The sequence below is a fragment of the Pinus tabuliformis genome, chromosome 7 (assembly GCF_031772625.1).
Source record: "Pinus tabuliformis cultivar Carrire ecotype Pingquan chromosome 7, CPIR1, whole genome shotgun sequence".
Classification (NCBI taxonomy): domain Eukaryota; kingdom Viridiplantae; phylum Streptophyta; class Pinopsida; order Pinales; family Pinaceae; genus Pinus; species Pinus tabuliformis.
Genome location: NC_142293.1, coordinates 189057840 through 189082539, shown reverse-complemented (window position 1 = coordinate 189082539; position 24700 = coordinate 189057840). Strand labels below are relative to the sequence as shown.

General features: G+C 38.8%; 1 protein-coding gene across 2 annotated transcripts in view; it reads left to right on the top strand.

Annotated features, from left to right (window-relative positions):
* Positions 1-24700, top strand: part of LOC149246492 (protein HASTY 1-like) — a 330616-nt gene that overhangs the window by 178163 nt on the left and 127753 nt on the right. For both annotated transcript variants that reach the window (XM_089457942.1, XM_089457941.1), the window contains exons 12-15: positions 15156-15266; positions 15513-15639; positions 15722-15891; positions 16075-16188. In XM_089457942.1, the coding sequence (XP_089314068.1) occupies positions 15156-15266; positions 15513-15639; positions 15722-15891; positions 16075-16188 (522 nt within the window). The remainder of the gene's footprint in view (positions 1-15155; positions 15267-15512; positions 15640-15721; positions 15892-16074; positions 16189-24700) is intronic.

Sequence of the window (24700 nt, the reverse complement as noted above, 5' to 3'; positions counted from 1 at the left end):
TAAAAATCCAGTGTTTCATGACAGGTCGAAACATATAGAAATTCAGTGTCATTTCATCAGAGATTATGTGTAGCGTGGAGCAGTGCAACCAAAGTATGTTCCCACAGAAGAGCAGGTTGTAGATATACTCACAAAAGCTCTAGGAAGAGGCAAGTTTGTATATTTCAGAGAACAAATGGGTATAGTGAGAACCCTTTTTGGTAACAATTAGATACTTCTCATTTGTAATAGTTGTAGCAACAACAACAACAGTGAGAGGGAGTGTTTATTATGTCACAGATGCAGAGTTGGTAGCAGTACAGGTTGTACAATTTGGTGTTAATGACAACACAGATGCAACATGGTTTAGCTATAACCAGTGGTAGGTGAATCAAAGTTAGCATAGTGCTTGATGGATAGTGGCAGGCAACTATAGTTGTCTTACATCAACAACGTATGGGAGGATGATGCAGAGACAATATATTGTAACAATGCAACACTAGAACACATTCCTCGTTAAGAGGGATTGTTAGTTTGTATGGCATCAGATGGTGTTCTAGTCTCAAACTTTGTGGAAAGGCTAAAGCACATCAGTTCTCCAAAACCCATAAATTGTTTATGGAAATTTCACTTAGAGATAGCTTAATTAAATTAATTAATTGATAATTATAAAATGCCCAAGTCTAACTTAGGGAAATTGATTAATTAATAGGAATTAATTGAGAAAGGTGAGAATTCTCTAGAAGCTCACATGGATCGACTTAGAGATCTTAGCCATCGATTAAGATTTAATTGTGGCCATTGAAGTCTCAATTGAAGATTATAAGAGGAGGTCGATGGAGTTGGAGAAGTACACACTTTGCAGATACTCAGTTATCAAGGCAGTTTGATTTTCCTGTCGCAGGTGATTCAACAGTGAGATTGAGCTAGTGATTGAGTAGCAGGTAGCAAAGGGGCAAAGTTGCAAATTTCCGGAGGAGTTTCCAGTTCTATATGAGTCAGGAGAGGAGGCCGTATTATTTCGCCAGGAGGCTGCGTAAAGCCTCAAGAAGGTAGTTCGATTTAGCTGAGCAAGAGGAGGATTTAGTTGTTGAAGTTCGAGATAATTTTCAAGAGGGCTAGAGAATTCTTTCCAGAGCAGCAGTAGTCAGTCAGAGGCAGATTTGAGGCAGGATGGGTTGAGCATTTGAGGGCCTGCGCAAGGGTGATGCAGGAGCTGCGCACAAGGGTAAATTCCCTCAAATATTTTTGCCAGTATTTCCCTGAGAGAGGATTGTTAGTTTGGTAGCATAATTTTTATTTGTGAAGAATTGCAATGTGAATTATTTGTTGTTTGCTGTAGCAAATACACTACTTAAGAATTGACCATTTAGAAGAATAATTTCCAGTTGTTGCATTTGAAGGAATTTTCACACCCATGAGTGGTATGTAGATGTGTTCCAACTGCTCTTGTCAATTTCCATCTCTCTAGACTGCATATTTTCTTTTAGGCAGTGTATAGATTTGCCAATCCTCATCCCACTACCTAGGGATTTGAATTAACCCAACCATGAGGACATCCTTAGAATGTAAATCCAAGCCATTTGCTCTACACTACCTTAGTATCTCGTCTTGAAAATGGCCTTTTGGTTGGAGCATTTCTTAGAGTTGTACGAGGGCATAATCTAGTACACCTTGTACACAAAGACATTGGTTGCAAGTTTTGAGGGTCCTTGTAGGGTAGTTTTGGGTGGGATCCCATAGACTTTGGATAGAGATCGTTTGCCACATACGATGCCTTGGTAGGACTTGCTAATGTTGTCATCTTTAGGAGCCAAATAGAAAGATGCATGTCATTTTCATGTGTTCAATCTAATTGTACCATTGCCTTTATTGGGATTTGGGGGCCTTGACCATAGGTGCCTCACTCTCTTCATCAAAGAAATGCTCAAATATAGATGTTATTATTTACTTGCTCTATCTCATCCTGAGGTTTTTTGGAGGATCAATTCTTACATTTAGTTCGCTCTATTTAATTGGCCAAAAAGTGGTCGGTAGGTCTGTGTGTCTCCTCTTATGTTTCTTCACAACAACCCCCTCTGGGTGGTTAATTTACATCTTTTAAATTTTTAGCTTTTGAGAAGTTTCCTGTGGAGACCATAGATCATGCACCACTAGATTGACAGGTGGAGCAGATCTAGATCAACTGAGAGCTGAAGCATGCTTGATTTCCAAACTACTCCCTAGTTCCAATCAGGTGGCCAGGACTATATCATAGTTTCTTTCCATCGACCAGATATCATCAGAGTTTCTTTCCCTCAAGCAGTATCACCTCTTTGGGATCATTAGTTGATGCATTGGCCCTTTCATAGACTATGACTATGATTCCTTACCTAGGCCACTTTACTCACCCTTGGTCATTAGTGCTTGTAGGATTTTACATTGTCTTTTCCTTCCTTGCACAACACTAAGATCCTCAGTTTTTGGTCCCGTCATTGCAGCCCAACTTCTATATTCTTTTATATCTTTTTGCTGGAATGCTAATTTGTAGTTTCTAACTATATATCCCTCTCTGTTCTTCCCTCTGTTGCTTCTGACTTTCAGTTTTATTCTAGGATTTTCTTTTGCACAACTCCACCATATTTAAACTGGATTGTAACTGTTAGTCCAATTAACCTACTTTTGTAGTCATTTGTTGGAAATTATAAAATTATCTTATTGTATCTTATCTGTATATGCTTTCAAATATATATTATTTATCATTATTGGGTCTAAAAGCACTAGATTTACAAGCTAGTTTGATGGAAATGTTGATATGTATGTGTGAAATGCTTACGCCATCATATGTTGGTTAAAAAAATATAATACTTATACAAATAATGATAGTAATACTATATACCAAATGAAAAAACTGATATATCTTAACAATCAACAAATGCGTATTCACACACATCCATAACTGCATAAGTTTTGAGTTCTGAGTTTCACTTGGTTGAGTGAGACTAAAACTATATACCAAATGAAAAAACTGATATATCTTAACAATCAACAAATGCATATTCACACACATCCATACCTGCATAAGTTTTCAGTTCTGAGTTTCACTTGGTTGAGTGATACTACAAGCCTAGATCCATCTGAATTATTCAAAAAGTTGATAATGCTGTGAATTTGATTCCTTTGTGTTAGAAAATTAGAAAGGAAATAAAAGTTTTTTTATTCTTGATAATTACTTGTGATGTTTCTTATTATTACAATTCTTTATATCTCCTTTTTTTAGTTCATCAAGCAATTACCAAAAGCAACAACACATAAAACAATAGACACCAGATGTAGGCACATGCTAGGGCAAAACCCCCCTCGAGGGGAAAGCCCAGTCAAGATAATTCTTCCTTTCAATAGTATTCTCTGAGATTCTTCACCCTAGACCAAGACTAGACCTTCCCTCCACACCAAGTCAGCCTCCCAAAATTTCAACCTCTTCCCAACAACTTCGACTATGCAGTAGCTTACGGCAACTGGAAGCTTTCGCCAACAGTGAAACTTGGAAGACTTCGATCTCCCAATCCAGGACATGAACAGAGAGAGAGAGAGACACCAAAATTTTGATTTTCCTTGTCTCCTTAGAATTCCCCAAACTCGCATTCAGTTCGGCTTCCCGATAACAAACTTTGCACCTTTTCCCAGCAACAAGAGAAATTCATACTTCTGCCCAACAACAAGAGATTTTCACACTTCTTCCTAGCTATAAGAGAATTTGAAATTGTGAGACAATGATGCTCCAAATGAATTTGATGAGCTTCCTTTTATAGGCTTCTTGAGGGGTCGAATAGGGTCCTTAGGCTGACTTGATCTTCTTCTAGGCCGACATGGTGTGGAGGTTACATAATTCATATTTGACTCAATACTTAACCTTTTTACATAATTCAAAAGCCCAAGAAGGGTCTCTTTAAATGTACAATAATTCTATAGACCCTTAATAAATCCTAGAAGTCCACAATGGGGACTTTGACCTAAAACATGGTGACCCAAGCATGAAACACATGCTTTAAGTCACAACAATAATAATAAAAATTCTTTTCTTTATTCTTTTGACAAGTACATTACATAATGACTCAAGTACATTATTGAAGACCGAACATAGTTACATTTTCTAACACTCCCTCTTAATGAGGGAGGTATTCATAATGTACAAATACAATGGAAGATCTAAAACTATATGAACCATGAAGAAATTTAGGCAGCGCAATGCCATGGACTAGATTCCTGACCAGGGCAATCTATCCAAACAGTGACTCAACAATTTAGGCAGTCTTCATCTATCCCTTGCACTAATGCATCCAACCCCTTTCACTATCTTCCTCCTTCTTTGGAGTCTATGCAAGAAAAGGGTAAGGGTAAAATGAAAAAAGGGTTAATATCAAAAGTTATTTCACACCCTCCTCTCCATGAGATGCGCATGGTCCTCAAGCTAGTAGAAGTCCTATGCAACCCACTTTAGATGTCCATTGGAAGAAACAATTGAGAGAGTTTGCTTGTGATTACATAGCTAGATGGTGGTATCATTATGATATCCCCTTCAATACTTCTCGTTCACCATATTATGAACCTATGTTTGATGCCATATTTGCTGCTGGAAAGGGCTTGAAAGGTCTTACTATGCATGAGTTAAGGGGATCTCTTTTGCGAAAAGAAGTTTCTTCCATTGATGAATATTTGAAAGATTTCAAAATCTCATGGGCCAAAACAGGATGTACCATCATGTCAGATGGATGTATTGAGCAAAGGAACCGTACCATCGTAAATTTTCTTATCTTTTGCCCACAAGGAATCATGTTTCTAAAATCAGTGGATGCATCTGATAGGGTGAAAGATGCACACTTGTTGTTTCAGCTTTTGGATGAGGTTGTTGAAGAGGTGGGGGTGGCTAATGTTGTTCAAATCATCATGGATAATGTCTCTAACTATGTTCTTGCTGGTAAATTGTTAGAGGAAAAACACACAACCATCTTTTGGACCCCATGTGCTGAACATTGCATAGACCTCATGCTTGAGGATATTGGCAAAATAGATTTGGTCAAGAACACTGTAGAGCATGCCAAAAGCATAACAAAATATCAATGTGGAAAATGTCGAAGTCGGATTAATTTGGCAAGGGTCCAAAAGTCGGGAGTTTTTTGAAAAGTCAGCAAAATTAAAAAAAAAAAAAGCACAAAATTATTCATTTTTTTTTTTTTTTAACATTTAGAGTCGAAGTCATAGTTTAGAGGTGTTTTCATTGTTTTACTACAATGTCATTCTTTACATGTGAATTCAATCACTAAAAGGATGTTACACTCTTACAGTTTGCATTCTAAGTGCATTTTATCACCAATGTTTTTCAACATTATCCACAAAAAATATGATCATAACAATGTGGATTCTTGGGAATGTTCATTAGCTATTTACACTTCCTTGCTTGCTAGTCTGGATACTCCTTGTCCTCTTTCTCTTATGTCTCACAATCATGCTCGTCGAGGTAGGTATGCACTTCTTTTTCATAGTCTTCTCAGTGTCTTATAGCAGCCTTCTGATAGCTTAGCCTTTGGCTCATGTCTCTTCTCTATATTTTTTTGCACATCTCATATAGATCGCTATTGTTTTGCAGACATAACCTCGAGCAAGAGCAAACCAATAATAGTCGTATATGTTTCAACATTCAACAGAATATAGCAACCAAGCAATTAATTTTCTTAGTAACACCAACCAACTATAATGCTCGAAATTAAGATTCAACAACAAAACAAATTGCACAGCACAACGTTATCACCAAATTTCTAGGGCTATGTTTGAAAGATTCCACTCTCTGCCTTAAGATTAAACAGGAGAAAATTATATCATTTTCGCCTTTGCGGCCTAGGAGGGAGGCAAACTTTTTGGGTAGACTCCTGATTATAACGATTAAATCGGGATTTTTTCCTTTCTGAAAAAGTCACCAAAAAGTCAGGGGATTAAATCGTTTAGTTTAAAAAATCACATTTTTAGGATTAAATCGGGATTTTTTGCAGACTTTTTCCACACTGCAAAATATATCTACAATCACTCATGGATTTTGAGCTTGATGAGGAAACACACAGGGGGTAGGGATATTATTAGGCATGCCATCACTACATTTGCAACTCATTTTTTGACATTGCAATCTATGCTTTCCCAACATAGAAACTTACAAAGGCTGTTTTCCAGTGATGAATGGAATGAATGCCAATGGTTTCGCAAACAGAATGACAAAGATGTGAAAAAGAAAGTTAATGAAGAAATATTTTGGAAAAAGGCAGCAAAGATTGTGAAGGTTGCTGAGCCACTTGGTTAAGGTGTTGCGGTTGTTGGATGGGGAAAGGTTGGCTATAGGCTTCCTTCATTTATGAGGCTATCAATCAAGCAAAGGAGCAAATAAAGGTAGTATACAAGGATAGAGTGGCTAAGTATGGGCCCATTTAGGCAATCATTGATGAAAGATGGAACAATCAACTCCATCACCCTATACATGCAGCTGGGTTTTTTTTGAACCCAAGGTATCATTATAAAGCTCTGGAGGTAGAAGCTTTGACTGAGGAGGTTAGAGATGGATTGATTGAATCCATTGACCACATGATCCCTAAGGAGAGTGATCAACTGGAGATACACCGACAGATCACTTGTTTCAGCAGAGCCAGAGTTATGTTTGGCAAGAACCTAGCAAGGATTGCAATGAAAGCAGATGAGCCAGGTAAACAAACAATTTCAATTTTCAAATTTTTATTTTGTTAAATTGTTTATAATTTGAAAGTTGGATATAATTTTTTGAGCTAACTCATTACACAACTATGTTTTTTGTAGCATAATGGTGAGAGGCATTTGGTAGCCATTGTCCTTAATTGTAGAAGTTTGCAATCTGTATTTTGAGTCAAACTGGCAGTGCTACTGGGTGTGAGTGCAATTGGTCTGTCTTTGAGAGGATTCACAGAAAGAAGAGAAACTATTTGGAACAAAGATGGTTAAATGATCTAGTCTATGTCCAATACAACCTCTGACTAAGGCGCAACCAATTGCTGAACAAAAGACCTGATACAGATCCCATTGTGTTGGAAGATATTGATCCAACATCAGATTGGGTAGTGGAGAGTCATCTAGCATAGTTTGATTCTGATGAGGATTTTGATACTGATTTGGATTTACAGACAGAGGCATTAGCTAAAGTTGCTGTTGAGCATAATGTTTAGTTGAATGTAGATCCATTTGTACCAGGCCCAACCCCAAGTCTTCCAGTTGCGGTTGGAGATGGTGATGAGGAGGAGCCATGGGTTTCCCTGTCTAACTCTGATTCAGAGTTTGAGCCAGATGATGTTGGTGAGTCTAGTAGTTGGCAATAGTACTGGTGACTAATGATGTTTTACTTTTGTTGTAGATGCCATTTAGAGCCTCCTTGGTTGTGTTTTTGTTTTGATCTCTATATCATGTATGTATTGGACAGTGCATTGGGTGCCATTTTGATATAATGGATATATTCATGAGCCTACTTTGATCATATGTTGTCTTCTCTCTATAACCTAATGCTTTGTGTTTGGAAACATGATGAAAATCTTTAAAATTATGTTTTTTCATAAAAAATTAAATATTTAATGTTTTTTTACAATGATCGAGTCATTGAAATCAAACCTGCCGAGTCGACAATAAGCCGGAGACGGAGTTGGAGCCGACCCTCAGCCTATTCTGAACCCGAGTCGGAGTTTTAAAACATTGCAAACCCTAGAAACAATTCACACAAATATAGATATACAATGCATCTAACAATCTTTCAAAATTCATATGTTAGATTTCTAACTAGGGATTCATACAAAACCCAGATTTCATACAAAAGAATCAATCACAGTCAATCACAGCGTAGTCATTAACTTGACCAACTTCCAATAGGGTTAGTTCCAATCTCTAGATTTTTCAATCAATCATCAATCAGTCACTACCATGACCAACTACCACTAGAGTTAGTTGCAAACCCTAGATTTTTGATCAACCATCAATCTCAACCAAAAATTCAAATTTCAACAATATTTCACAAACCTGAAATTATCATATAGTCATCATATATCAGATATTTCTACTTCGACTAAGGTTTAACTCGAAAACCCTAGTATTCCAATTTCACAATCTCAACAATCTTACACAATTCTCATATCATCATATTCCAGAGATTTTACTTTGACTAAGGTTCAACTCCAAAACCCTAGAGTTCTATTTTCACAATCTCAACAATCATTAAATACATAGATCTTGATAACACACATTAGACAATGTCACTACTAGGATTTAACTGCAAAATACCAGATTTTCATTTTCCAACAATAATTTAAATAGTTTTCAGAGTATTATATCACACATACTAGACAATTTAACTTCACTAGAGTTTAGCTACAAAAACCCTAGATTTCCAAATATCATCATCTTAGAATCTCAGACAAGGATTTCCATTAAATCGGAAGACTCATGACCACAAATAACTAGGTCAACACATATATCTAGGAATTCATAGTCATTCACAAGCATATCATATGTCTAACAACATTAATATATCTGACCTAGATCAACCAAGGATTTAAACCAAAAAGGACATATCTATATATGCCTAGATTTCATTTCCGTGAAAATACATTTCATATCATCTGTTAGTCAAACCCAACTTCACAGATATTAATAAGAGTTAGACACATAGCCATCTTGATTACACTAGGGTTTGGTCAGACAAACACACCCATACCAAGTAAAACATTTCTAAGCCAATATAAGGTTATTGATCACACATTCCACCAAACCCTAATGGACTAGGGTTTCAATGTAGAAACATAGGAAAACCAACATTACCAAAACTTCAATGGTTTAGGATTTTAGACCCTATCATTCAACCTTACCAAGTTAGGTTTTCTTGATCATACCAAAATCCTAAACATGACATCATCAATAAAGACTTCAAATAGCTTTTCATAATCACCTTAATCAACTTAGAGTTTCAGATATTTACATTAGCATACCCTTTAGTTAGGGTTTTCCAGAACTTGTCTAGGGTTCTACAAAATCAGTTTAGAATATGAGTGGGGCAGGTAGATTTATCAAGAGATGAATCACCCAGAACAAGAATCATTATGATTCAATATAGCTAGTCATAACAAAGTTAGTAATAGATCATCAAATGAATAATCCTTTTAATCACTATATTTAAAGCATACCTTTGTTTCTTGACCAACCTTGTCTTGAGAGATCCTCTTTCTTGCAAATGTTTTTCCTAATCAAGACAATAGAGGGAGAAAGGTGATTAGTATTTAAGGTAATCAAAACTAAATGAATACATGAACCCAAAAACGGGAAAGACATAAGATATTTATCCTTGGGAGTTGTTGGGGGATCCCTCCAAAGCTTGAGGGATACCTACAAACCTATAAAAACAATACAGCAATGTCTTTTCAAAAATACATTAGAAACCTATAAATTATAAAAGATATAAAAAAGGTACAAGCAAAGGACTTAATATTGTAAGTACCTAATGTCGGGTTCTTCGGACTTGACTTTCTTTGAGTCTCCTTCTACATCAAGGTTGGCTTGATCCATTCCTCTCTTCTTATTCTTTGGATTGTCGGGACAGTCACTATTGAAGTGACCTTTCTTATGACATTGACAACATTCTATCTTGGACATGTCAACTTTCTTCCTTGGTCCCTTCGATCTCTTTCCTTTATGATGAGCAACATAAGCATTTGATACTCCTTCAGGATTGGTAACTATAGAGATCCTTAGTTCTTCTTGACTACAGGTGGTCCATAATTCTTCAAAGGTGGGAGCTACCTTCCAACTGTTGAGACCTGTAGCAAATGCACCCCAAGAGGGTGGCAATCCTAATAGAGTGGTGATCACAAGTTCTTTGTCTGGAACAATCTCATCAATGGCCAAGATATTATCCTTGAGTCTAGCTATCTTCACAAAGAAGGTTGCCACAATATCTTCTTTAGTCATCTTCGTAGTTCTCAGATCATTCTTCAAACTTGCTACTTGTCTAATGTTCTTAATAGTAAATAGCTTCAACAAGGCTTCATACATTTCCTGAGCATGATCGATGTTAGCTATGAATGGGACAAGATTGTCCTTTATCCCTTCTACCATCAGAGTCATAGCCACCAATTCTAAATCCCTGAATTTCGCTTTGTCGACATCACTGGCTTCTTCTGTAGGCTTCTTTACATTTCCTCTTACCAAGTCCATCACCTTGTTCTTTTCGAGGATTAGGTCAATCCTCTTCTTCCAAGACCTGAAGTTAGAGGATCCTTCAAGCTTGTTCTCACCCTTGATTGAGTTAGACATCTTCCTTGAATATAATAGACTCCTTCCTTGAGATAGTATCTATGAATGGATCAAGTGCTTGAGACCGCCTTTTTCTTCCTTCTTCACCAAAGCTTTGATACCATGTTAGAAAATTAGAAAGGCAGTAAATATTTTCTTATTCTTGATAATTACTTGTGATGTTTCTTATTATTATGATTCTTTATATCTTATTAGTATGATGTTTGCCGAAGGTGACCCTGACATCTTCTCCTCTATCGTACAGAAGATGCTCCCAATCTTCTCCTCTATCGTACAGAAGATGCTCCCATCAATGACCCAATTCTCCTTGCTTGATTCTGCTTCTACTAAGTACACCCGTCTTTCATCTGCCATTTGGGAAGCAACACTCAAATCCTTCCATCACTCCACTTGTTCCACTTCCACCTCTTGAAAGGTTGGATATTGCCCCATGAACAAATGGTACGATGACGAATGCAAGACTCTACATCGAGAACTTTGATATGCTTTCACCCACTCTCAACCCTTCTACCTTGACCTCAAAGTTTCTTATCGTCTTCTACTTCGTCGCAAGAAACGACTCTGTCTCTCATAGAAGATGGGAACTTTCTGCTCTCCTTGCCCACTCCCCTAAACAATTCTGGCATACCATCCTTCCTTGACGCTCCCCTCTTCCATCTGACCTCGACCCTACATCCATGTTCTCTCACACTTCCAACCTTTATGATATTCTGGGGCAGGGCCAAATTCATGTTACCTCCCCACCCCCTTCCTGTTACCTATTCTCAGACAAAGATATTAGAGAGGCCATTTGGGTGATGAGCAACAACAAAGTAGCCGATGAGGAAGGCTACCAAGCAGAGTTCTTTAAACACGGTTTCCATGCTTTGGTTAGTTATTTGGCTGATCTCTTCAACCATGTAGTCCGTGAAGGTTTTCCACTGGCATGGTCACACCACATCATCCATCCAATCCACAAATCAGGCCCCAACTCAAATCCCAATAACTACAAAACGATCATGGTGGGCCACACGTTCTCGAAGTTGTATGCTACTGTTCTACATAGGAATCTCTCTAGTGACCAACTCATTAGACCATTGACCACATCTTCACCCTCCGCACCGTGATTGAGGAGGCATGACATCGCTCTTCGAAAGTCTACTATTGTTTCGTAGATTTTCGGAAAGCTTTTGACTCTGTTCCGAGGGAAGCCTTACTCCAAAGACTCAGAGATATTGGCATCCGAACGACCTTATTGACAACTATTACATGCCTATATGAGTTTGTCCTTGGTTGTCTTCGCATGGCTCATGGGATGTTTGATTTCATCCGAAGCACTATTGGGGTTAAACAGGGTTGTCCATTGTCCCCTACCCTGTTTGGGATCTATATTGATGAGTTGGAGGCTTTTCTACACGAGCATATCCAGGACACTGATGGTTGCCTTCTTCACGAGGTCATGATATCTATTCTACTCTTTGCTGACGACGTGGTCCTCCTCTCCTCATCTCCAGAAGGATTACAAAGGCAGTTGGATGCCTTAGCTCTTTTTTGCGATCTTCGACAGTTAACAATCAACCTGGGTAAAACCAAGGTTCTTCAATGGGGTGAAGAAAACTTTGGACCTTCACTTCCTATTCAGAGGGGAGGAGGTTGAGATCACTAGCATGTATACATACATGGGGGTGCAATTCTCAGGCCCCTGCTTCAGTTTGCGACCAACGCTTCAGCCTCAGATCAACAAAGGATATGGATCCTTAGCCCTTCTCGAGAGATAGTGCTTTCGACATCACTTCCAGGACATCTCATCCAAGATGAGCCTCATGGACACCTTGATCTGTCCCACTATTCTATATGGCTCAGAGATTTGGGGACCATCTTTACTTGAGTCGGATTGGGCTTCAGTTGAGAGAGTCTAGACTCTTCTTTTCCGTTGCATCATTAGATGCAAATAGACAATACCTCAACACATCATCCTTGCAGAGTTTGGAGCTCAGCCCTTTCGGCTTGAGACAGTCTTTAGTTTGGTCTCATTCTTGCATCGTGTCCGGGGATTTGTAGACTCGATAAAGAGTAGGGACTGTTACCCTTACTTGGCATATTTCTCTTCTGAGACTATTGCTTGTTCTACTCCCTTAGGGCGAGCTAGATGTTGGTTTACAGGAGTTTAAGATCTCTTAGAGGCAGTGGGAATTCGGTTGGATTGTCTCCCTCCTTTCCGATATTCCTTGGATGCTCTTGGTCACCTTCGACCTACTAGACAAGAGTTGAACAAGATCATCAGGGAGGACATCTATAGGCAGTTCATCCAGGTCACTTGGGTTAATCCTCCGGGAGAGTTTCGCCTAAAGATGGCCTTCTACACTGAGCACTTCTTGGAGTTGAGAGACGAGCTCATTATTCGACGCCAGTATATGTTTCACCATTGGATGCATGCTCTTCGCATTCCTCTAGGCCAGTTCAGAGTAGGTTCTCATCGACTTTGGGTAGAGACGACCACCATATTGATATACCAGACATAATCTTCCAGGTATGTCATTTACATGAAGTAGAGACTGAGGTGCACTTCATCTTTGGATGCCCTACCTACTACGAGATCAGAGGAAGGTTCCTTTGCTTGTCCAGAGACTCTCAGGCCCTCGCAAACTTTTTTAGGTATCCCGATCAGAGATGTCCGGCCCTATATATGCAGGAGGCTCTCAGGTTTCGAGCACATACTCTTCAACCTCCCATCAGACCAGACCCCACAATGAGGATCACGACATTTTTCAGGATACTAGCTTCAAACAAGGGCACAAAGAGAATGATTGATACCGTTTCATATCCAGACTCTAGACCAGTGAGGATCCATGGGACCTCACCCCACCGCATTAGACCTCAGCAGCGAAACCGTCTTAGATTCGTCCTTGGGAGACAGACTAGGTCCTTCAGACCTCAACAATGCGCAAACTCCCCCAGACAACGAGTTAGTGGACAGTCCACACCTCCCACTAGCCCTTCATTAGGCCAACAAACTTTGTGGAATTTTTTCAGTGTTTTTCATCCAGCCTCGGATGTTAGGAGAGATGGGTCTGATCCTTAGACCCATTAGCCCCTGGATCTTCTCCGTCAGGACATTCCATACATTGTATCTTTTATCATCCTGCATTATACCTTTTATATTCGTGCATTGTATTTTTTATAGGACACCATTTGGTTCTCTCGCATTTTATGGACATCATTGTACTCAACAGTCACTTTGACCTACTTTGTGGTCATTAGTTGTACATAAATATAATTATCTTATCTTATCTTTAGTTCATCAAGCAATTACCAAAAGCAACAACACATAAAACAATAGACACCAGATGTAGGCACATGCCAGGGCAAACCCCCCCGAGGGGAAAACCCAGTCAAGATAATTCTTCCTCTCAATAGTATTCTTTGAGAGTCTTCACCCTAGACCAAGACCAGACCTTCCCTCCGCACCAAGTCAACCTCCCGGAAGTTCGACTTCTTCCCAACAACTTCGACTATGCAGTAGCTTACGACAACTGACAACTTCTGGCAATGGTGAAACTTGGAAGACTTCGATCTCCCAATCTAGGACATGAAACAAACAGAAAGAGACACCAAAATTTTAACTTTCCTTTTCTCCTTAGACTTCCCCAAACTCACATTTACTTCGGCTTCCCGACAACATACTTTGCACCTTTTCCTAGCTACAAGAGAACTTCGTACTTCTGCCTAGCAACAAGAGATTTTCGCGTTTCTTCCCAACTACAAGAGAATTCGAAATTGTGAGAATCATGCTCCAAATGAATTCGGTGAGCTTCCTTTTTATAGGCTTCTTGAGGGGTCGAATAGGGTCCTTAGGCCGACTTGATCTTCTAGGTTGACATCTTGTGTATGTTACATAATTGTTTTTGATTCAATACTTAACCTTTTTACATGATTCAAAAGCCCAAGAAGGGTCTTTTTAAATGTGCAATAATTCTATAGACTCATAATAAATCCCAGAAGTCCACAATGGGGACTTTGACCTAAAACATGGTGACCCAAGCATGAAACCCATGCTTTAATAAGTCACAATAATAATAATAAAAATTCTTTTATTTATTCTTTTGACAAGTACATTACATAATGACTCAAGTACATTATTGAAGACCGAACATAGTTACATTTTCTAACACTTTGGTGCTTGTTAGATCGTGGGTTAACATAGATCTACAATGGCATGTATGTGAGTGATGCTTATGCCATCATATGTTGTTATGTATGTGATAAATTTCTACATTATCATATGTTGGTTTAAAAAAATATAATACTTATAAGAAACAATGATACTAATACTCTATGTTAGTAAACTATACATGCAAGGAAAATAAAACTATCTCGACACCAAATAAAAAAACAGCCAGATATCTTCACAATCATCAAATATCTATTTTCACACATCCATATCTGCATAAGTTTTGAGTTCTGAGTTTCACTTAGTTGAGTGAAACAACAAGAAGCCTAGATCCATCTGAAATAATAAAAAAATTCATAGTGCAATGGATTTGATTCCTTTTGGTGCTTGATGGATCCCGTATTAACCTGGATCTATGATGGTATGCACTTAAGCAAGCATTGTATAGACTGCAACCTTGTTGCTGTTAAAACATCACTAAAAGGTACAGCTCTAGCTGGCCATTTGCACAATTTATGCATTAACAAGTTGATCCACAGCTCCCATGTTATCTGCTCCATTACTGAACAAAGGCTTTTTTATCCTTGATTGTTCATTGTAAATGCCTGTAATCTTTAGTAATTCTACTTTTATCTGGACATTTGGTTTGATCTATTAGTAATGCCAGTGTCTTGGTGTCATGCAGCTTGAGCTTATTCGCCTTATTGCTGCTCAACGACCTATAACAGCTGCTTCTAAAATTTCTGAAAGAGTTGGTGCGATGATACATATGTATTCATTGGGAGTCCCTTCTCAAGTAAGAAGTCAAGACATTACTTCAGTTCTTTTTGCGAATATGGAACATAAATTGAACACCAGAGCTATACTTGTTATTTTGCAGAGATATGTATTATTGTATTTAGAAACTTCATTGTCTATTTGTCTGGAGTTAAGGGTGCCAGCCAGTTTTTATGACTTTCTTTGATTTATTTTTGTCAATCATGCAATGTCTTTCTTGAGGACATATGTTGTAGATCCTCAGTGATAATTTTTTTTCTTACAGGATCTTCCAGTTTTAGAAGGCACACAACTTGCCCTGGATACAACCATTACTGCTATTTTTGATGGTGGAATAGATATCGGATTGCTTCCTTCAACTATGCAGCACAAATTGCATAGCTTAATAAAAGGTCATTTGGATTTTCGAGATGGAGGTTAAGATATTGTTTCCTCAAACTGTCCTATAAGACTTAACTTGTATTTGGTTTGCAGGGGTTTTGTCGCAGTTGCTTAATCTGGAATGGACAGAACCAGCATCAGTGGAAATTCTTGGGAGGTATTTAGATGCAATGGGACCATTTTTAAAGTATTCCCCGGGAGATGTGAGCATGGTTATTGAAAAGCTCTTTGCTCTTCTAACATCACTTCCTATATTTCAGAAGGTAAATATTAGAAATGTCTGGATTTATTTTTTATTTTTAATTTTTAATTTTCTGACCCTTGCACATAAGAATGATGATTTTAAAGTCAAAGATTTTCAATAATTTAAAGTGCTTTGTGCTTTGATCTTTCTGAACTTTGGTAAAGCTTAAATAGATATTGCCATATATATTGGCTTTGGTCAGGGTCAAAAGCAGGATCCAATAGCAGTATCTACAAGCCGAGCAAGGTTGCAGGTTTGCACATCTTTTCTTCGAATTGCAAGAGCAGCTGGCACAAGCCTCCTACCACATATGAGGGTTAGTTCATTATGTTTAATCAAAAGAACTATTCAAGCTATTTTTGTTCAGTGCTGTTCTGGAATGGTATGTGAATCACTGGGTGGCTTTGCATGACCTGTGGTGAGCATTTGGATGTTTCTATTATAAAATTAAATAGTTAATGAATGAAACACTTTTCTATTTTGTCTGTTAAATCAGCCTGTTCTGGAATGGTATGTGAATCACTGGGTGGCTTTGCATGACCTGTGGTGAGCATTTGGATGTTTGTATTATAAAATTAAATAGTTAATGAATGAAACACTTTTCTATTTTGTCTGTTAAATCAGCTTCAATTAATAAAAGGTGGCATTCAATATTGCAACTACTATCTCATTGTGAGAGATGCAAAGGTGTTGTAGTGGTGACATACTAGTGCTTAACTAACAAAAATGAAAAATTAGGGGACTTTGATAGGTTGAACTTGATAAAAACTAAGAGTTTACAAATAGCTTATCTTTTTAGAATTGTAAATGACAGTTGAAAGTTTTTGCTTTGTATTTTGACTAGGTATTCTCTGATCTGTAACTACCAACATTGGACAGTGGCTGTTTCTCCACTTGCTTGCTGTTTGCCTATTAATATCTGTCTTCACTGTCTTAATGTCATCATCTGAAGCTTTCTGCTTCGACTGAAGATCCTCGTCTCTCAACTCTTCCTGAATGAAGTCATCCCACAGCCTATCCCAGCTTGGTAGCTTCTCCCTGGCAATGATCCCTTTTATGAAGGGCTTCCATTCCTCGGTGAACCCTTTCAAGGCAATCCTTACCATATCTCCATCTGAGACAGTCACACCGATGGCAGCAAGCCCATCTTTGATTTGAGATAATCTCGTTAGATACGAGGCCACACTTTCATGGTTCACCCTTTAACATCTTGGTGGATTTCAACTTGTCCTCTAATACCAGTGCCCAGTTCTTGTTCTTATTTTGGAACAAATTCTGAAGAGCCATCCACATCTCATGTGCAGTGTTCTTCCCGGAAAAATGAGGTATTAGGGCATCCTTTACATCATCTTAGATGTTCAGTCTCGCCCTGGCATCCAAATATTCCCATATTTCCAGCTCCTTAGGGTCGGTTGGCTTCTTGATATCTTTCTTGACAAAATCCCAGATCCTGTAGACTTGCAAGATCAACTTGATCCTTTCCTTCCATGGACTATAGTTGGACAACCCCCCCAACCTGTCCTTATATCGGATACCTGCCTGCAACTTCGACATTGTAGTGAAGCCTTCACTCACAATGTGACCAACTTCCTCTCACGTTGTACTTAGCTATGCACAACTCTGATTTACTTACTTCCAAAGTAGCTCAAACACGCTCTGATACCATGTTGAATTTCCACGACCTTGGGTCTAGGTTAGAGTCTTAAAATCACTGACGCTAGCATTCCAAGAATCTCAACCATAAACTACTTTGCACAGCAGAAATATAAAGCAGTAAATCACATATGCACAAATATACACGTTTTTTTAACAAAATTGTACAATCCCAATCTTCATTATATTAAACCAAATCTGAATAATACAACAGTCTATGGTATACAAGATACAATGACAAACTTCGCTACAACTTCTATGTCATATCTCGTCCTGCCAGTTATTCGCTTCTATACTGCTCACTAGTAATGCCTTAGTCCATCAAGGCCACTACACATCGAGACTCCAAGAGGGCTGCCTCCTGTCACTGTTGCAAGTCACGTTTGCTACAATGAACAGGAGCTCATCAAACTTCTCTCTGGGTAGGCCTAATTCCTAAGCTCCAATCTGCCAATCTAGAAGTCACTTTCGTCCATCAAAGTGCTGACATAAGGTTGTTATACTTTACTCAATCACGCATCAACAATGTCCTTCTTGTCTGCTGCTCTAGGGCTACTTTGGGTAGCCAACTCGGTGCCCTCCAATCCACTCTATGACACCCAATCCATTCATTGCTGAGTCTGCTATCCTAATATGATACTTCACCACCTCGGAATGTCATATACATGGCATCAACTGGTTGCTCAACAAACTGATCCAATCGGGTCACACCTTGACCCAATACACCTTCCAAAACACTCCTGTGCACCTTGCTGCACTACTGTCATTGCGACACTGGTTAGGGCATCACCCTACAACCCTTATTCTCCATGCAAATTAGCACGATAACTCTCTTAAGGCTACAATTCTAAGTTGCAGGAAATGTGGGTCCAGGGTCCGTTTCCATATGGAAATGGGGAAACCCATACGATACAGCCCGGAAACTCGTTTCCGGCCGTCCAGGCATGTTTCTAGAGGAGGAAACATGGCCAGTACGACTAGAAACGAGTTTTTGGGGCGTACGTCAGAGTTTCCTCTTGTAACTTGACTTTTTCTTATATTTTTTTTTATTTTTTCGCTTCTAATTTTTTATCGAGCGACTAAAATATCGTCTAGATGCTTTTAGATGTCTCTCAAGTTATAAGAAAAATGATTTTTTTGAGTGGGGCAAGCCTATGGCCCTAGTGTTGATATGCGGTTTCATCCTTTTACTTAAATTTTTAACATTACCATGAAATGAATCAGGATGTTTGAGATTGGTTTCGCCCTCATTGGATATCATATGTAGAAAGTAGAATTTTAGATCTCACTCAAAATCCAGCAGACTTATCTGTTTTTTAGGATTTCAGTATTGGGGGGATTGCAATGTTTCCATTGGATTTTGTCATGTACTAGGGTATGGAACTTGTATTTAATCAAGAGAACCAAGCCCTCTATGCATGGAGACTCCCAATAATCAAGAGCATGTAGGGTACTAGGGTATGAAACTTGTATTTAATCAAGAGCACTAAGGTTGTTCGACTATGTAGGAGACTCCCAATCAAGCACGAGACAAGAAATTAGAAATTTATTGTGGCTGATTTTGGATATTTCTATTTTCATTATGTGATCATTCATGAGTAAATGTGATGTAAATTTAGAGACTTATAGTTTATGCATTGACAATTTAATCATAATGTAATAAATTAGAATGTATCATATATGCTTTATGATTGCACATATTTCTTAAATGTCCTAATATATATATATATATATATATATATATATATATATAGTGCGTTTCCCTGTTTCCAAAATTTTGGGGCAGGGGTCACGTTTCGTACCCGTGCCCATTTCGGAAACTCATACTCGTTTCCCCGTTTTGTGCAACTTAGCTACAATTCTCCAAGGGAACAACCCTCCACACCTACGCTACTCCTTTTGGCATTGTTTAACCCCAAACGTAGCACCAAGAAGTAGCCTTGCTGTTGGCTATGGCCTACAACCTAGCACAACAGCTGTTGTAGCCTTTAGCCCCCCTCCAAAACTCCACCAAACAACCCTAACACAACTCTGTTTTGTCCTCCAAATATGCAGCCTTATCTGCCTTGCAAACACACCCAAATCAACATATAAGGGGGGAGGGGAGGCTAACTCCTTGCGGACTTGATGGATAAATGTGGAACCAAATGGGAAATATGATGAATGGGGTTATAGTGAGTGGAGGGGAGTGATTTATATGGTGTTGGGAAGTGGGACCACACAACCAAAATTGGGGTTTCCCATGTAGTGCCACCCATAAAGCTAGTAGCCAATAAAGGAGATCCCGCGGGACTAAGAGACAAGGCTAACCATGAAATAGGATACAAGAGACAAAAGTCCAAACCAAGCCCACTTTGTTTGTCGAATCCCCCCACTAATCCATGCCCAAAAGTGTCCATGATAAGTAAACAAAAATACCCAACTACATAATGAAAAGCCATACCTTCGGGGTTGGAAGGCCCGTCTTCAAACATGCGATCATAACAGATGGGCGAGGAGCATATGGCTAGCTCATGTAGCAGAGACAATGGTACATCGAGCTACTTGGTGGCTGTAAGGTGCTATTGGCTGCTGGCTAAGGACCATCTAAGAGAAAAATTCTCCTATGGATACTACCCACGGGTGGTGGGTAACAAATCCTTCTTCTGGTTTCATCTAACTCCACAATTTGATCATTTATATGTTGCACAACATCTCTTTTAGATGGAAAGCTTTGGAGGAGTTGGTAAGCTAGAAGTCTAAGGTGCATAGGTAGGGTACCGTTCGAGCCATACACTAGTTCAAAGGGACTCTTTCATCTTTGTTATTCAGTCTGCCCACAATGCATACTTGATTCTTCTATCCCAAGCCCTCTTATTGTCTCCTACTATTTTTGTTTTATAATGGTGATAAAATTGTTATTGCTAGACTCTGCCAGACCATTACCTTGGGGATAGTAGTTTGAAGAATGGGACAGGACCTAAGTAACTTGACACGTTGATTCGGGATTTGTCGGATACTGGGATTCGAGTGTCGGATTTGGACACGTTGATCCCTCTGAACAAAACACGTTCAGATACGTTATATATATTAAAAATTAGATATTTCTTACGCAAATTCTCATTCATGATACAAATTCATTGATTTCAAACATAGATCTTCATCTAGATGTAAGTTTTACTTTTCACAAAGTAAGTTAGTAACATTACAACATGCATAGTACATACAAAATTCAAATACAATTGTAATTTGTGACATGTCACATAAATGATAAATGATAAATTCATAATACATATTCAATTCGTCAAGATCGAATTGGAGAAAGACAAGATAGTAAGATAAAGACACTGACAATGGTAGTTTTATCAACTGCAAATAAACTACTTCTGAAGTGTTTAGTATGCAAAACTCTAAAATTACACTTGAATGCTTCAACAAGACACTTATATTGTCAACTGTAATAGTAAATATTTCATTACATGAAACTATTCAAAGTAATGAAATAATTAACAATAAAAATCATTTTAGTCACTGCAAACTAGGTTCTTCCAGTTTAATTAACAATGATACATTGCATATGTGTTTCCTTCTTAAAAAGCAAACAGGAAGGGCAAAGCCATGCCAAACCTTGACCACATAGAACTTGAGGCTAAGACAACAATCAAAAGAATAGATGACTGAAGAACATTTTTAAAATGATAAGACCCCTGAGAACAAAGTAATTTGTTATGAAGATTAAGATAAGATCAAAGCAACAAAGTTAGAAATTGGTACAATAACCCATAAAGTTGAATGGGGAAAAAGAAGTTTAGACTGTATGAGCAAATGAGTGTTAACTAAATGGCGCATCAGGAAGTTGCACAAAATATCTGCATACTAGATGCAAAAATACCATTTGCTCCTTCCTGCAAACCCTTCACAACAAACCCACAACAAACCTACTGCAAAAGAGAGAAGAAAAAATGATAGAAAAGAACAACAAAGTCACCTTTTTTAGGCCGCGCGGGACACGATCCAGATTCGATCATGTCTCAATTGGACACGACGTGTCCCGGTTTCCGGACACAAATTGGCACGAATCGTGTCCGATTCGCCGAATTCAGGACACGTTGTCCTATCTCAACAAATCCAGTTTTAGAGGATAGGACAATACCATACCTAAGACAAAATGATGAAAAGTCTAAAGAGTTGAAAGCCTTGGCATTGTCAGTGGTAATTTTCGCTGGGACACCAAATCGAGTAATAATTTTATCCTCTATGAAATCCAACCTTATCAGTGGTGTGTTTTGTAGGAATGGCTTCTACCCACTTGGTGAAATAATCAGTTGCCATTATGATCCAAGAGTAGCCATTACTAGAGTTCTCATTAAACTTTCTTACAAAATCAAGCCCCCAATGTTGAAAAGGAGCCTCTACAAGATCTTGTTGTAACGTCAAAGCAAGTAGCTTCTGCGTCCTAGTGAACATTTGGCATGCTTAGCACCCTTTAACAAACATGTGCACATCTGAAAATATTGTAGGCCAATAATGGCCAACTCTCAGGATTTTGTGGGTAGTTGTCTTTGTCGCATAATGTCCTCCACAAAATCCTAAATGAAACTCAGTAAGAAGTCTCTTTGCCTCAATTTCATCAACACATCTAAGTATTACCCCTTTTGGATTTCTCCATCCCAGACCATCCTGCACATTGCGATACTTAGTTACCTTCAATCTCAATGCTCTTCTCTTATTCCCAATCAAATGGCTAGGACATGATAAATTTTGCAAGTAATAAACAATGTCACTTTACCATTCAAGTTGGCCTACTCTTTGAAGTTCCGATGAAGTTATGACCTCCAATAAATCATTCTGATAAATCAAGTCTAAAGCCTTCTCATTTCCTCAATCAAAATTTGGGCCAACCCCTAGTCCTTAACCAACTTGGTCGGTGTAATGTCCAAATCATACTCTTTAATTTTCGTGACCCATGTAACCCACATTCCCAAGCAATTAGTTTGAGTTAATATATCTTTTACTTCAGAATGCGGGACAAAAGAAATCTTTGTAGAATATCCCACATAAGTCCTGAATTGTTGGTCCAGATTTAAACAGGAATGCAACAAATTATAGATACAACCATAAATACAAAGATGTAGTAGAAATAACACTTCATTTCATTAATATCAAATACTGAAATATGCTTAGAAACATAATGGAAATAAGACTAGCTCGGGCAATTAGTTTGAGTTAATATATCTTTTACTTCAAAATGTGGGACAAAAGAAATCACTCTAAAATATCCCACATAAGTCCTGAATTGTTGATCTAGATTTAAATAGGAATGCAACAAATTATAGATACAACCATAAATACAAAGATGTAGTATAAATAACACTTCATTTCATTAATATCAAATATTGAAATATGTTTACAAACAGAATGGAAATAAGACTAGCTCGGGTGATGGTAGCTTATCTCTGAGAAGAGATGTGGCGGTTACATGCCTCTGAAATGCGTTACAATGAGGCTCAAGCACCTTTTTATTATTGAACAATAAGACCAAACCCTAAACAACCAAAACCTAACCCGAGGAGATGTAACACCAAGAGTTTATGGGCTCCATTGGGGTTAGTTGGACAACCAACTTCCCGGGGTCGCGACTTGGTCATATTATCTCCGTTTGATGTACATGATACCCCATTGGAAAGATCTCTTCAAGGACTATGACGAAAAAGATGATTTTAGACAGAAAATCGTTGGTACAAGATTGCCAAAAAAACGTCGTTTAGGGCCTCAAAATGACTCCGGAAGTTTAGGACTCGAAGAACTGCTAAAAATAATAGACTGTGCTACAATTAAGGAAACTGAAAAAATGAAAGAAACAATAGGGGGGTCCAAGTGTAATTGGCGGGTGGCCACTAAAATCCACCTGGGTCATTCCTGCCCCCTTAAGAAGCAATGGTCCCCATTGCATTGAGTTCCTCCATGATATGGGGAAACTTCTGCTGAACTTGGTCCCTGGTGCACTTGCCCTGGTGAAGGAGTTGGCCTGCATTGACAACTCGATATAGTTGGATCTTCTGCTGGCAAGTGTGCTTGATCCATGTGTCCATGATCTGATTAGCTGTGGCTTGTTCCATGCAATCTGGATTTAACTCTGTAGGTGTGAGTTGTTCTGCAATGTTTGATGTGTCTAGCAATGGTGGGAAGTATGGTCGAAGGTGATCCACATTGAACACTAGGTGCAGGCCAAGGAATGGGGGAATTCTGAGCTCAAATGCATTGTCTCCCACAACCTTAGTAATGGTGTAAGAACCATATCGAAGTGGTTGAGTTTCCGATAGGCTCCGGTAAGGCGTTCCTTTTACAAATGCAACCAGACTTTGTCGCCCACCTGAAACTTGTGTGGCACTCGATGTTGATCATGTTGCTGCTTGTACTTGGCATTTGATTTCTCTAGAATGTCGTGGACCTACTGGCGGATATGTTGGATGTTCTCAATGAAGTTGTTTGTCTTATTGGTTTCGGATTGGACATGAGCCGAATCTGCATGAGTAGCTGCAAATGGCATGGCCACATCAATGGGACATAGTGGCTGGAATCGCAAGCCCACCTAAAAAGGGTTGTGGCGAGTTGAGCTATGGAGAGCTCGGTTTTCGCTATGCTGGACGTAGGCGAGGCTCTCATCCCATATGCGTGGATGTTTTGAGTTGTACATGCGCATAATGTGTACGATCATCTTGTTGACGACCACTGTCTGGTCATCAGTTTGGGGATGCAAAGTTGTGGACTTAGTGAGCTTGGTGTTCAGCATCAACCAGAGATTGGACCAAAATGTACTGAGGAACCTGTTGTCCCGATTTGAGATGATAGACTATGGGATCCCAAAGTGTACCCACACTTGTTCAAAGAAGAGTTTAGTAGTGGCTTTTGCTGCGATATTTTTCTTGCAGGAAGCCATAATGGCCATCTTCGAGAATATGTCGACGACCACAAAAACACAGTCGTTTCCTTGCTTAGTAGAAGGAAGGCCCGACATGTAATCCATGGAGATGGATTCCCAAAGTCGACTAGGGGTAGGTAGCGGAGTATGAAGGCCTTGCTTCTTGATGGTCGGCTTGGCAATGGCGCAAGCAGTGCAAGATCTGATGTACTTCCTGACATCCTGTTGAAGATTTAGCCAATAGAAATACTTCTGCAGTATTGCCATCGTTTTC